This window comes from Nerophis lumbriciformis, linkage group LG21, assembly GCF_033978685.3.
Source record: "Nerophis lumbriciformis linkage group LG21, RoL_Nlum_v2.1, whole genome shotgun sequence".
Classification (NCBI taxonomy): Eukaryota; Metazoa; Chordata; class Actinopteri; order Syngnathiformes; family Syngnathidae; genus Nerophis; species Nerophis lumbriciformis.
The window spans coordinates 6,813,961-6,827,126 of NC_084568.2; the positions used below are offsets into that span (position 1 = coordinate 6,813,961).

At 43.1% G+C, this 13,166-nt stretch overlaps 1 protein-coding gene across 1 annotated transcript in view; it reads left to right on the forward strand.

Moving 5' to 3' along the window:
- Nucleotides 1-12,601, forward strand: part of cdca8 (cell division cycle associated 8) — a 33,476-nt gene extending 20,875 nt beyond the window's left edge. Inside the window, exons 5-11 of the mRNA XM_061983157.2 lie at nucleotides 938-1,010; nucleotides 1,222-1,280; nucleotides 1,371-1,453; nucleotides 4,897-4,995; nucleotides 5,118-5,247; nucleotides 10,302-10,388; nucleotides 12,338-12,601. Of these exons, the coding sequence (XP_061839141.1) occupies nucleotides 938-1,010; nucleotides 1,222-1,280; nucleotides 1,371-1,453; nucleotides 4,897-4,995; nucleotides 5,118-5,247; nucleotides 10,302-10,388; nucleotides 12,338-12,373 (567 nt within the window). The 3' untranslated portion in view covers nucleotides 12,374-12,601. The remainder of the gene's footprint in view (nucleotides 1-937; nucleotides 1,011-1,221; nucleotides 1,281-1,370; nucleotides 1,454-4,896; nucleotides 4,996-5,117; nucleotides 5,248-10,301; nucleotides 10,389-12,337) is intronic.
- The last annotated feature ends 565 nt before the right edge of the window (nucleotides 12,602-13,166 follow it).

Genomic DNA, 13,166 nt, shown 5'->3' on the forward strand with positions numbered 1-13,166 from the left:
ACCATGTTTACAGTATGATAATTGTGATAGAAATGTGAATTTTAGGCACAGAATATTTTTTACAATTGAACAAGGCAGTAGATTATACAAGCTTGGACAGAAAGTTAATAATGACACCAATTTTTTTTTTAATGGAATTGTTTAGTACTGTTTTACCAATTGTTTACTGTAAAAAGTGTTTATACTTTCAATTAACAAATTGAAGTCTTGTGAAAGGTTGACAGGATAACTGGCATTAACTGTCAAAATAATTTCAAACTATTGAAGTTAGCTTACAGAATAAACATGTCAATCAACCCATATGATTTTTGCTGTAATATTTTTGTTTTGAAAAGTCACTGTGACTGATAGAAAAGTGATGGTTTTAGCAACATTTTAACCTGTCTGAATGCTAATAATCATTTTGCGTCGGGGGGCGAAGGAACCCCCCACCAGGACTTTGTCCTGGACCTACCGGGGCCCGCGGCCCTCGGACCCTGGCTACTAGGTTTTTCTGATTTCAAAAGTTGGCAGGTATGATATCGGTATCGGCCAATACTCAAGGCTACAATATCGGTATCGTATCAGAAGTGAAAAAGTTGTATCGGGACATCCCTAATATTTACATTGTTTCTTATAGAGAATTTGCTTTACTCTACAAACGTCTTGATTTACAAACCCTGTTCGAGAACCAATTAGTTCTTAAAGTGAAGTTCCACTGTAATTAAAAACACACATGTGGAACAAACACTTGATGGGAAGAAGCTTTTTCTCGCTGTTTGGTATGGTCCCAATCAGGGAAGCCAGTGGCGCCACGTGACCTTATTACAGACAAAAAAACAACACACTTGCTGAAACTTAAAGCTAACTTATAGCCCCCCCCCCAAACAACACAATACGTCCACAGTTGTGACAATTGCTATTCTTAACTTTTTTAATCTCTATTGTTCGTTCCCAGAGAGAAGCGGAGGCAGCCATTGTGGAGAAAGTCGTAGCCGAGGACCATGCAGCCAAGACACCCGCCCGGAGAAGTATGACCACATTAGCTTGTCTTTTACAATCAATCAATCAATGTTTACTTATATAGCCCTAAATCTCAAGTGTCTCAATGGGCTGCACAAGCCACAACGACATCCTCGGCTCAGATTTTAAGGTGTTCTGAAAAGACATGTTGGCATACTGCTTTCTATAGAAAAAGTAAGGATTTCATTACACATTTTTTTTCTTGTTGCTAACCCAAAGTTAAAAAGAAAAAGGATGCAGCTAAAGACAAGGAAAACAGCCCAAGGATTTCGAGGAAGGTAATGGTTTTAATTTATGCACACTCCAAACGTCAAAGTCGTCACTGTGCAGTGTGTGTGTGTGTGTGTAACCCCTTCACGTCAATGCAGGGGAAAACTACAAGGAAACCGCCAACTACGTCAAAACGAGCAAAGGCTGTGTCCATCTGCCAGCAGAACGGCGCCATTAAAAGGTAGGGCACCTCAACATTTTAATTTTTTCTGCTTTTTAAAAAATGTTTTCACTTCTATGGCAAAGTGCGACCACACAGACACCCCCCAGGAGAATATTTCAGGGGATTTAGGTGCCACTTTTGGAGGAACGAGACCCTGTTTTGCTCATTCCACAGATGCACAATCCTTTCAAGTTATACCTTGTTGAAAGGGTGACTAATCAGTAGGGGTGTAATGGTACACAAAAATTTCGGTTCGGTACGTACCTCGGTTTAGAGGTCACGGTTCAGTTCATTTCGGTACAGTAAGAAAACAACAAAATATACATTTTTTGGTTATGTATTTACCAAATTTGTAAACAATGGCTTTCTCCTTTTTAACATTGGGAACACTATAATAATTCTGCCCACGTTAATCAACATTAAACTGCCTCAAGTTGTTGCTCAGATTAAATAAAATGACAAAACTTTTCTTCTATATATAAAAAGTGCAACATTAAACAGTTTCAAGTCAACACATCATGCTTAATTTATTACAGCATTTGGGAAGCCTGTAGTTGATTTTTATTATGTAAATGTTATATTTTTATCAACATGTGATAGCAGGGACCCTGCCATTCAAAACTGTGCTGCTCCATTACTAATGATTAATGTAACTATATCTGAAATAGGAGAGACTATTCATCCCTGAACACCATGGAGTTAATGTAGGCTTAATGATGCACTTACATTATTAAATCAACTATCAGAGACAGAAACTCTTCATTTAACATAATGTCCTTTTTTGTTGCTTCAACACAACTCAATCAACACAGAAAAAGGTAAAGTGAAATAACAGACAGACAGGGCTTTGCTCTCCGTAACACAAACACACACACACACACACACCGCAAAATGAGCTAACGTTACGCTAAAAGCGAATTAGCCTTCACCTCAAGCCAGGACTGCGAGCGAGCTGAAGCTGCCTTTTATATTTCTAGAAGGTCAACGGGCTCATAGTGATGTTACTAGTAGTTGACTGGGAGGTGTTTATTATAATTTGGGGAGAGTCCGCTGCCTGATGCTTACCTGCTAAACGCTAAGCACTGACTACGTGCGCTCTGAATACGCTCTGCTGATTGGCTGTTACCGCTCTGTTTGTAACCAATCAGATGGTTGTGTGGGTGGGACAATGCTGGGTGCTGTGTAGAGTACTGACAGAGACAGGCAGAAGGAAGCGGAGCAGCTTGTTAAGACTTTAGCTTAGGCGACTTTATATGTTCGTGTGGAAACGCGTTCGGTACACCTCCGAACCGAACCCCCTCGTACCGAAACGGTTCAATACAAGTACACGTACCATTACACCCCTACTAATCAGGCTTTTCAACAAAATATATATAATTGACATCAGTTGGTAATTTGTTAATAATCTCACACATAAATTGCTCCTGAGTATAAGTCGCACCCCCGGCCAAACTATGAAAAAAACCTGTGACTTTATAGTCCGGAAAATACGGTACTCCGGAGCGACGTATGTGTGAAATTATTAACACATTACCGTAAAATATCAAATAATATTATTTATCTAATTCACGGAAGAGACGAAGCAAATGTCAGCAATCGTCACACACACACGTCAACAACCAATAGAGATTATGCGAGGGCGGGTCATGGCACAAGTGCATTGTGGGTCATGATGGCGGTGTATTGTGGAAAAAAAAGATGCTACATGCAACTACGTCCATACCTAGGAAAGTGGATCATTTCAACATTGGCGGTAACTTATAAAAACTGAGAAGGACTGAACTAAAATGGCACCGAAAAGGAAATCATATACTGCAGATTACAAGCCGGACGTAGTGAAATATGCAGCAGAGAACGGCAGCAGAAAGAAAGGACATACCAGAGGCGACACCGGGGAGGAAGATTTCATGGGATTTAGCGATCGGGTGTGACAGATTGTTTGGTAAATGTGTTATAGTTATTCGAATGACTCTTGCCATGATGTGTTGCGTTAACATACCAGGTACGTTCTGAGTTGGTTATTTGTGCGTCATATAACGTACACTTATTCAGCCTGTTGTTCACTATTCTTTATTTATTTTAAATTGCCTTTCAAATGTCTATTCTTGGTGTTGGATTTTATCAAATACATTGCCCCAAAAAATGCAACTTATGCTCCGTATACCGTATTTTCCGCACCATAAGGCGCCCTGGGTTATAAGCCGCGCCTTCAATGAACGGCATATTTCAAAACTTTGTCCACCTATAAGCCGCCCCGTGTTATAAGCCGCATCTAACTGCGCTAAAGGGAATGTCAAAAAAACAGTCAGATAGGTCAGTCAAACTTTAATAATATATTAAAAACCAGCGTTCTAACAACTCTGTTCACTCCCAAAATGTACGGTAATGTGCAATCAATAAGCATCAATAACTTAATGTTGCTCGAACGTTAATGTCACAACACACAAAATAAACATAACGCTCACTTTCTGAAGTTATTCTTCATTCATAAATCCCTCGAATTCTTCTCCTTCGGTGTCCGAATTAAAAAGTTGGGCGAATACGGGATCCAAAATGGCCGGCTCCGTCTCGTCGCAGTTCTGTGAATCCTGCCTTCCGGAAAGCTCGGACCACAGTTGTGACCGAAATATCCGCCCAGGCATTTACGATCCACTGGCAGATGTTGGCGTATGTCGTCCGGCGCTGTCTCCCTGTCTTAGTGAAGGTGTGTTCGCCTTCGGTCATCCATTGTTCCCACGCCATTCGCAGTCGTGCTTTAAATGCCCTGTTGACACCAATATCGAGCGGTTGGAGTTCTTTGGTTAAATATTGCCTTAAGTTTAAATTCTGCGTTGTACGCGTGTCGCTTAGTAGGAGCCATTTTGTGGTCTTTACAGATGTAAACACACAAATGAAATGAAACGCAATATCCGGGGGTTTCTTCTTCTATGGGGGCGGGTGGTTGCTTACAGTAGAAGAAGAAGCGCTTCCTCTTCTATGGGGGCGGGTGCTTACCTTGGCGGTTGCTTACCATAGAAGAAGAAGCGCTTCCTCTTCTACGGGGAAAACAGATGGCGGCTGTTTACCGTAGTTGCGAGACCGAAACTTTATGAAAATAAATATTTATATTAATCCATATATAAGGCGCACCGGGTTATAAGCCGCACTGTCAGCTTTTGTGAAAATTTGTGGTTTTTAGGTGCGGCTTATAGTGCGGAAAATACGGTATATGTTTTTTTCCTTCTTTATTGTGCATTTTCGGCCGGTGTGACGTATACTCCGGAGCGACTTATAGTCCGAAAAATGCGGTAGTCAAGTTGTGGTTGCTCACAGCTTAGCATACATAGCCCTACATTGTTTTTTTGCATTTTTAATGTATAAAATGAGTCAGACTGGAAAAAGTTTGGACACCCCTGCTATACATTATTCAGTTGGGGTGTTTTTTCATTGGAACTCTAAAACAAAATGGCGTGTGCTTTTAGATCATCAACGCTGGCCTTGGTCACCCCCGCTAGGACCCCGTTTGATGCATCGCTACTGATGGGCTCAACTCCCCTTATCACGCCACGCTTTGACCCAAGGTAATCTCCACAGCCCCACTCTTGAGATACCAGTTTAGATCTGTTAGTTAAGCTTCTAGTTGCATTGAATGGTCTCTTTAAATATATCGGGTCACTCGTATTTCGTGCTTTCTTCCCATCAGGCTGCCTATGACCTCCACTGTGAGAATCCCTCGCCACAAGGAGAGAATCTACAGCATTTCAGTCAACGGCTCGCCGATCGCGGCAACCAGCCAGGAAGTTGTCATAAACGTCCCGCGCGGCAACGGAGAGGTAAGTGCTCCCTCTATTGTTGTTTTAAAAAATATACAGTGCCCTCCAAAAGTATTGGAACAGTGAGTCCAATTTGTTTATTTTTGTTGTAGACTGAAAACATTTGGGTTTGACATCAAAAGATGAAAATGGGACAAGAGATCCACATTTCAGCTTTTATTTCCAGGTATTTACATCTGGATCTGATACACAACTGAGAAGATAGCACATTTTGTTTGAAACTACCCATTTTTCATCAGAGCAAAAGTATTGGAACATGTGACTGACAGGTGTGTTTTGTTGCCCAGGTGTCTCCCAATTGCATTGATTATTCAAACAATAAATAGCACTGAATGTCTGAGCTCAGTTTCAGATTGGGTAGGATAGGTTTCGCCTGTGCAGACTGCATTTAGAGGTGGAACCAACATGAAAAAGAGAGAGCTGTCTATGGGTGAAAAAGAAGCAATTGTGAATCTGAGAGAAGATGGACAATCAATCAGAGCCATTGCACAAACATTGGCCATAGCCAGTACAACCATTTGGAATGTCCTGAAGAAGAAAGAAACCACTGGTGTACTAAGCAACAGACGTCGAACAGTTAGACCAAGGCAAACATCAGCACTTGATGACAGAAACATTGTGAGAGCTATAAAGAAAGACCCTAAAACAACCGTTAGTGACATCAGCAACAACCTCCGGAGGGCAGGAGTGAAGGTATCACAATCTAATGTTGGCAGAAAACTTCATGAACAGAGGTTCAGAGGCTACACCAGAAGATGCAAACCACTCATTAGCAAGAAGAATAGGAAGGCCAGGCTGGAATTTGCCAAAAGGTACAGAGATGAGCCTCAAAAAATCTGGGAAAAAGTTTTATGGACTGATGAGACAAAGATGAACTTCTTCCAAAGTGATGGAAAGGCGAAAGTTTGGAGAAAGAAAGGATCTGCTCATGATCCCAAACATACAAGCTCATCTGTGAAACACGGCGGAGGTAATGTCATGGCTTGGGCTTGCATGGCTTCTTCTGGGACGGGCTCTTTCATCTTCATTGATGATGTAACACATGATGGCAGCAGCAAAATGAACTCAGAAGTCTACAGAAACATTTTGTCTGCTACTTTAAAGAAAGATGCAACCAAACTGATTGGGCGATCCTTTGTCATGAAGCAAGATAACGACCCAAAACACACTGCCAAAACAACAAAGGAGTTTATCAGGGGCAAGAAGTGGAAGGTTTTAGACTGGCCAAGTCAGTCTTCAGACTTAAACCCAATAGAGCATGCATTTTACCTGCTGAAGAAGAGACTGAAGGGAGTAACCCCCCAAAACAAACAACTGAAAGAGGCTGTGGCGAAAGCCTGGAAAAGCATCACAAAAGAAGAATGCAACAGTTTGGTGATGTCAATGCTCACAGGCTTGATGCACTTATTGAAAGAAAAGGATTTGCAACTAAATATTAAGTCTAATTCACTTTAATCTATTTTAAGTTGATATGTTCCAATACCATACCTGCCAACTACTCCGGTTTTCCCGTAATTAGTACGGTTTTCATCAACCTATTCCGGGTTACGGTTGCAGTGATAAAAAGTACGGTTTTTCATTACTTAAAAATATATTTTTTTTAAAAAGTTTTATTCACGAAATCGCGTCACAACAATGACAATCGACACTGCTTCCCGTAACTTCCTATCGAGCCATTCCGAATGCCATGCGCGAGGCTATTTATAGCACCGCTGCCAAGCACGAGGCACCAGTTGTATGGCGTCACATTAGTGCCAAAAATCCAAGCGCATAAAAACTGTAATCGCGCGCTGATTCTCCACTTCGTGCGCGCGCGCGACACCATTTTGCGCGCGCGTGTTGCCTTTTAGCGCGCGCGCGGTGCCTTTCTGCGCGCTCTCTGTGTACTCCTGGCATCTCTCCTCGCGCTGTCATGTTTCTTTTTGGCACTTTGGGGGCGGTTATGCTTGGAGGGCCTCTTCTTTCTGATTGGTCAGGCGAAAAACGCTGAAAAATGCTCAGAGCCAATCAGAAGTATAGCAGGGCGGGTCATCGTCAATATGTATCAAGATTTACGGAGGAAGAAGTGGATAAAAAAAATGTCGCGCGCTGATGAAGGTTATTTCATACCACATAAACACAATACAGGGTAATACAAAATGTGACCCAAAGAAATAAACAAACACCATAATCACATCTTTCAGCCAGAACTGGTCCACCAGCAATAACATCCAACCATAACATTATTTTATATTTTCTCTTCTTCTTGAACATTTGTTTTCTAATTTATGGAATTTCTTTTGATTCAGCCATAAAATTAATGAAATAATCTTTGAATTTTGTTTTTAAAATGTTAAAAATAGCTTTTAATAATCAATCAATCAATCAATCAATCAATCAATCTTTATTTATATAGCCCTAAATCACAAGTGTCTCAAAGGGCTGCACAAGCCACAACGACATCCTCGGTACAAAGCCCACATACGGGCAAGGAAAAACTCACCCCAGTGGGACGTCGATGTGAATGACTATGAGAAACCTTGGATAGGACCGCATATGTGGGTAACCCCCCCCCTCTAGGGGAGACCGAAAGCAATGGATGTCGAGTGGGTCTGACATAATATTGTGAGAGTCCAGTCCATAGTGGATCCAACATAATAGTAAGAGTCCAGTCCATAGTGGGGCCAGCAGGACACCATCCCGAGTGGAGACGGGTCAGCAGCGTAGAGATGTTCCCAGCCGATGCACAGGCGAGCGGTCCACACCGGGTCCCGACTCTGGACAGCCAGCACTTCATCCATGGCCACCGGACCTGTGCCCCCCCCCCCTCAAGGAAAAGGGGAGCAGAGGAGAAAAGAAAAGAAACGGCAGATCAACTGGTCTAACAGGGGGGCTATTTAAAGGCTAGAGTATACAAATGAGTTTTAAGATGGGACTTAAATGCTTCTACTGAGGTAGCATCTCTAATTGTTACCGGGAGGGCATTCCATAGTACTGGAGCCCGAATAGAAAACGCTCTATAGCCCGCAGACTTTTTTTGGGCTCTGGGAATCACTAATAAGCCGGAGTTCTTTGAACGCAGATTTCTTGCCGGGACATATGGTACAATGCAATCGACAAGATAGGACGGAGCTAGACCGTGTAGTATTTTATACGTAAGTAGTAAAACCTTAAAGTCACTTCTTAAGTGCACAGGAAGCCAGTGCAGGTGAGCCAGTATAGGCGTAATATGATCAAACTTTCTTGTTCTTGTCAAAAGTCTAGCAGCCGCATTTTGTACCAACTGTAATTTTTTAATGCTAGACATAGGGAGACCCGAAAATAATACGTTACAGTAGTCGAGACGAGACGTAACGAACGCATGAATAATGATCTCAGCGTCGCTAGTGGATAAAATAGAACGAATTTTAGCGATATTACGGAGATGAAAGAAGGCCGTTTTAGTAACACTCTTAATGTGTGATTCAAAGGAGAGAGTTGGGTGGAAGATAATACCCAGATTCTTTACTGATTCGCCTTGTGTAATTGTTTGGTTGTCAAATGTTAAGGTGGTATTATCAAATAAATGTCGGTGTTTAGCAGGACCGATAATCAGCATTTCCGTTTTCTTGGCGTTGAGTTGCAAGAAGTTAGCGGACATCCATTGTTTAATTTCATTAAGACACGCCTCCAGCTGACTACAATCCGGCGTGTTGGTCAGCTTTAGGGGCATGTAGAGTTGGGTGTCATCAGCATAACAATGAAAGCTAACACCGTATTTGCGTATGATGTCGCCTAGCGGCAGCATGTAAATACTAAAGTATTATAATGTATTCTGAAACAGTTTAAAATAATCAGAGAACTGACTAACACTGACCCTACACAACTATGTGGCACAATTAAGTCTTTTTTTTTTTTTAAAGCGAAAGAGGTAATTTCAACAGCATCCTATGTCATATCTACATGTAATAAGATTTGTAACAAGGCAAACCGTTTGTAAATTGGTCGAAAATCGAGCAAGTTACGGTAATTTAAGTACCGGTAGTACATGTACCATTGACATCAATGTAATGATTGAGGCAAGATGTCTGAAGTAAGATGGCTACAACGTTGCTACACTGGAGAATGATTGGTCATATGAAAAATGCTCACAGCCAATCAGAAAGAAGGGGCCGTCTAAGCATACCCGCCCCCAAAGTGCCAAAAAGAAACATGACAGCGCGAGGAGAGATGCCAGGAGTACACAGAGAGCGCGCAGAAAGGCGTCGCACACGCGCAGAAAGACACCACGCGCGCGCGCGCACGAAGTGGAGAATCAGCGCGCGATAACAGTTTTTATGCGCTCGGATTTTTGGCACTAATGTGACGCCATACAGTTGCCATTGTTTCCAAACAAGCGAACGATCATGGAATCAGCCGGAGAAAAATCGCAAACGAGTCTTAAACCGAAAAGAAAACTGCAGTCATTCCGTGAAGAATATTCAAAAGCCTATCCGGGAATAATTATCCGTTCCAAAAAGGGTGAAAACTACGCGAATTGCACCTTGTGCAGACAAGATTTTTCGATCGGACACGGAGGAATTAGCGATGTAAAAGACCACGTTGGGACAAAAAAACACAAGTCTAATGCCGTTGCTAGCGATACAAGTGGAAAACTTTCAACGTTTTTCGTCGCCCAAACAGTGATGGTTTTAGCAACATTTTAACCTGTCTGAATGCTAATAATCATTTTGCGTCGGCCCCCCTGAACCCCCCAACAGGACTTTGTCCTGGACCTACCGGGGCCTGCGGCCCCTGGACCCTGGCTACTAGGTTTTTCTGATTTCAAAAGTTGGCAGGTATGCAATACTATTGCTCACCTAAAAATGTTGTGTTCCATTACAAATAATTGTATCTTCTAAGTTGTGTATCAGATCCAGATGTAAATACCTGGAAATAAAAGCTGAAATATTGATCTCTTGTCTCATATTCATCTTTTGATGTCAAACCCAAATGTTTTTAATCTACAACAAAAATAAAGGAATTGCCCTCACTGTTCCAATACTTTTGGAGGGCACTGTACATATTCAGTTATTCACAGTCATGTGGTGTTTCAGATGATGCCGCTGCTGGCGAGTCAGATGGACTCGCTGGACCTTTCCTCGCTGGATGAAACCGCCATCAAGAGCATTCGTCATTTAGTGGTACAGTTTATGCCCTAACACAGGCCTGGGCAATTATTTTGATTCGGGGGCCACATTTAGAGAGAAAAAATGTGTCTGGGGGCCGGTATATCTATTTTTAGGAACACAAATACAAAACCTCACAATAATGCCTGATTGTATGCTAAAAACGTTATGACAGACCGCCTTAAAAAACGTAATGGAATTTTACATCAGCACCTCCAAGTCCGAGTCCATGGTTCTGGCCCGGAAAAGGGTGGAGTGCCATCTCCGGGTTGGGGAGGAGACCCTGCCCCAAGTGGAGGAGTTCAAGTACCTCGGAGTCTTGTTTACGAGTGAGGGAAGAGTGGATCGCGAGATCGACAGGCGGATTGGTGCGGCGTCTTCAGTAATGCGGACGCTGTATCGATCCGTTGTGGTGAAGAAGGAGCTGAGCCGGAAGGCAAAGCTCTCAATTTACCGGTCGATCCATGTTCCCATCCTCACCTATGGTCATGAGCTTTGGGTTATGACCGAAAGGACAAGATCACGGGTACAAGCGGCCGAAATGAGTTTCCTCCGCCGGGTGGCGGGGCTCTCCCTTAGAGATAGGGTGAGAAGCTCTGTCATCCGGGGGTTAGCTCAAAGTAAAGCCGCTGCTCCTCCACATGGAGAGGAGCCAGATGAGGTGGTTCGGGCATCTGGTCAGGATGCCACTCGATCGCCTCCCTCGGGAGGTGTTTAGGGCACTTCCGACCGGTAGGAGGCCACGGGGAAGACCCAGGACACGTTGGGAAGACTATGTCTCCCGGCTGGCCTGGGAACGCCTCGGGATCCCCCAAAGAGCTGGACGAAGTGGCTGGGGAGAGGGAAGTCTGGGCTTCCCTGCTTAGGCTGCTGCCCCTGCGACCCGACCTCGGATAAGCGGAAGAAGATGGATGGAATTTTACATTTTTCTATGAAGGATAAAACACTGAATATTGGCAACATATGAACGTCACACCCCCTTTCGATCAACACATTGTACAATCAAGTGAAACGCAACAAAAATGCAATAAACAATGAAATATGAACGCGAAGGGTGAAAAATAAACCCACCTACAATCTGATACATCACTAAGCTTTAGAACTTTGTTGTGAAAATCTCCTTCCGCGCCTGTGGAAACGCTTCCAGCCCACCCTGCTTGGTGCCTCGTCTGAGCTGCTGTGACGTAGATTACCATAGTAACTAATTAGATGACCATAGTAACTAATTAGATTACCATAGTAACTGATATATCATGCAAAAGCGCAGATTCCAACCATTGAAATACTTTGTATAGTTGAAGACTTAGAAAACATGACTGCACATCATAATGGCAGCTACACTTTCCATCTTAAAGATCTAAAAAATTATTTGGGAATGTCCGGCGGGCCATAGGGCAGCACGGTGGAAGAGGGGTTAGTGCATCTGCCTCACAATACGAAGGTCCTGAGTAGTCTTGGGTTCAATCCCGGGCTCGGGATCTTTCTGTGTGGAGTTTGCATGTTCTCCCCGTGACTGCGTGGGTTCCCTCCGGGTACTCCGGCTTCCTCCCACCTCCAAAGACATGCACCTGGCGATAAGTTGATTGGCAACACTAAATTGGCCCTAGTGTGTGACTGTGAGTGTGAATGTTGTCTGTCTATCTTTGTTGGCCCTGCGATGAGGTGGCGACTTGTCCAGGGTGTACCCCGCCTTCCGCCCGATTGTAGCTGAGATAGGCTCCAGCGACCCCGAAGGGAATAAGCGGTAGAAAATGGATGGATGGATGGATGTCCGGCGGGCCAGATTGAAAAGCTTAACGGGCCGCATGTGGCCCCCGGGCCTTAATTTGCCCAGGTCTGCCCTAACACTTGAGAGTATCAGCTTTGCAAAGAAGGAGCATGGTTATTTTTGTTTTATTTGAAGTACAGGAAGAAGTAAACGTGAGTTTCATCCTAATTGACCCCTTCCGCTCTTTTCCCCACAGACTCGAGTAACATCACTGAGTCAAGCATTCAACTGACCAAGATCGCTCCTTGATTTGAGTACCTTTTTTTTATTTTTATCTTTTTTTTTTGAAAATGTTGTCAAAATAAGGACTTTTAACTTTTCTTTAAACCTCACCCATAGAGCCACTCTGCTTCAGATTTTGTGTTCTGCCTTGGATTTTAAGCTTCAATATCTTAAACTGTTTGTTTTTCTGCTGCTTCTGGATGTTGGTCGTATGTACTCTCTTACTTATGTACATAAAAAAGATCAAAGATTCAACTAAAAAGTGTGTTTATTAATAAAACTTCTCTCCATGCAAGAAGGTATCAGCTGTTCTGCAGAATGAAGGCCACTAGATGGCAGCATTTAGACGTGGCTGACTAAATGCTTTCTTTACAGGGCAGTTGCTGTCCAATGGTTTTGCATCTTTAAATTTTTGAAGAGAATAACAATACTACTGTTGGCATGCTTCGGTCTGTACAGTCTTTCTTTAAAAATAAGTCCACTCTTGCTGATGTTCAGAAGTTATCTTGTCCTTTCATGACTTTGTTTGCACAGAGGGATGTCGGTGAATGGTGTGACATGGCTGTTGGCACGAAGTGGCAGCCCGTCCTGCCGCTGGCACAGGAAGCTGCACTCTGACTTACAGGTGCACATTACACTGCCAATTAGAAGCTCGTTACGCCTTAAAGAGCCGGGTGGGTCAGACCGAGGCCTCACCTTGGGCCTCCGTAGGTGAGCCTACTATAACTCTTTCATCTAAATTCTAATGCGTCATATGCTACTAAAAGACACGGGACTGGAACTCTGCCCCAAACCGAGACGAA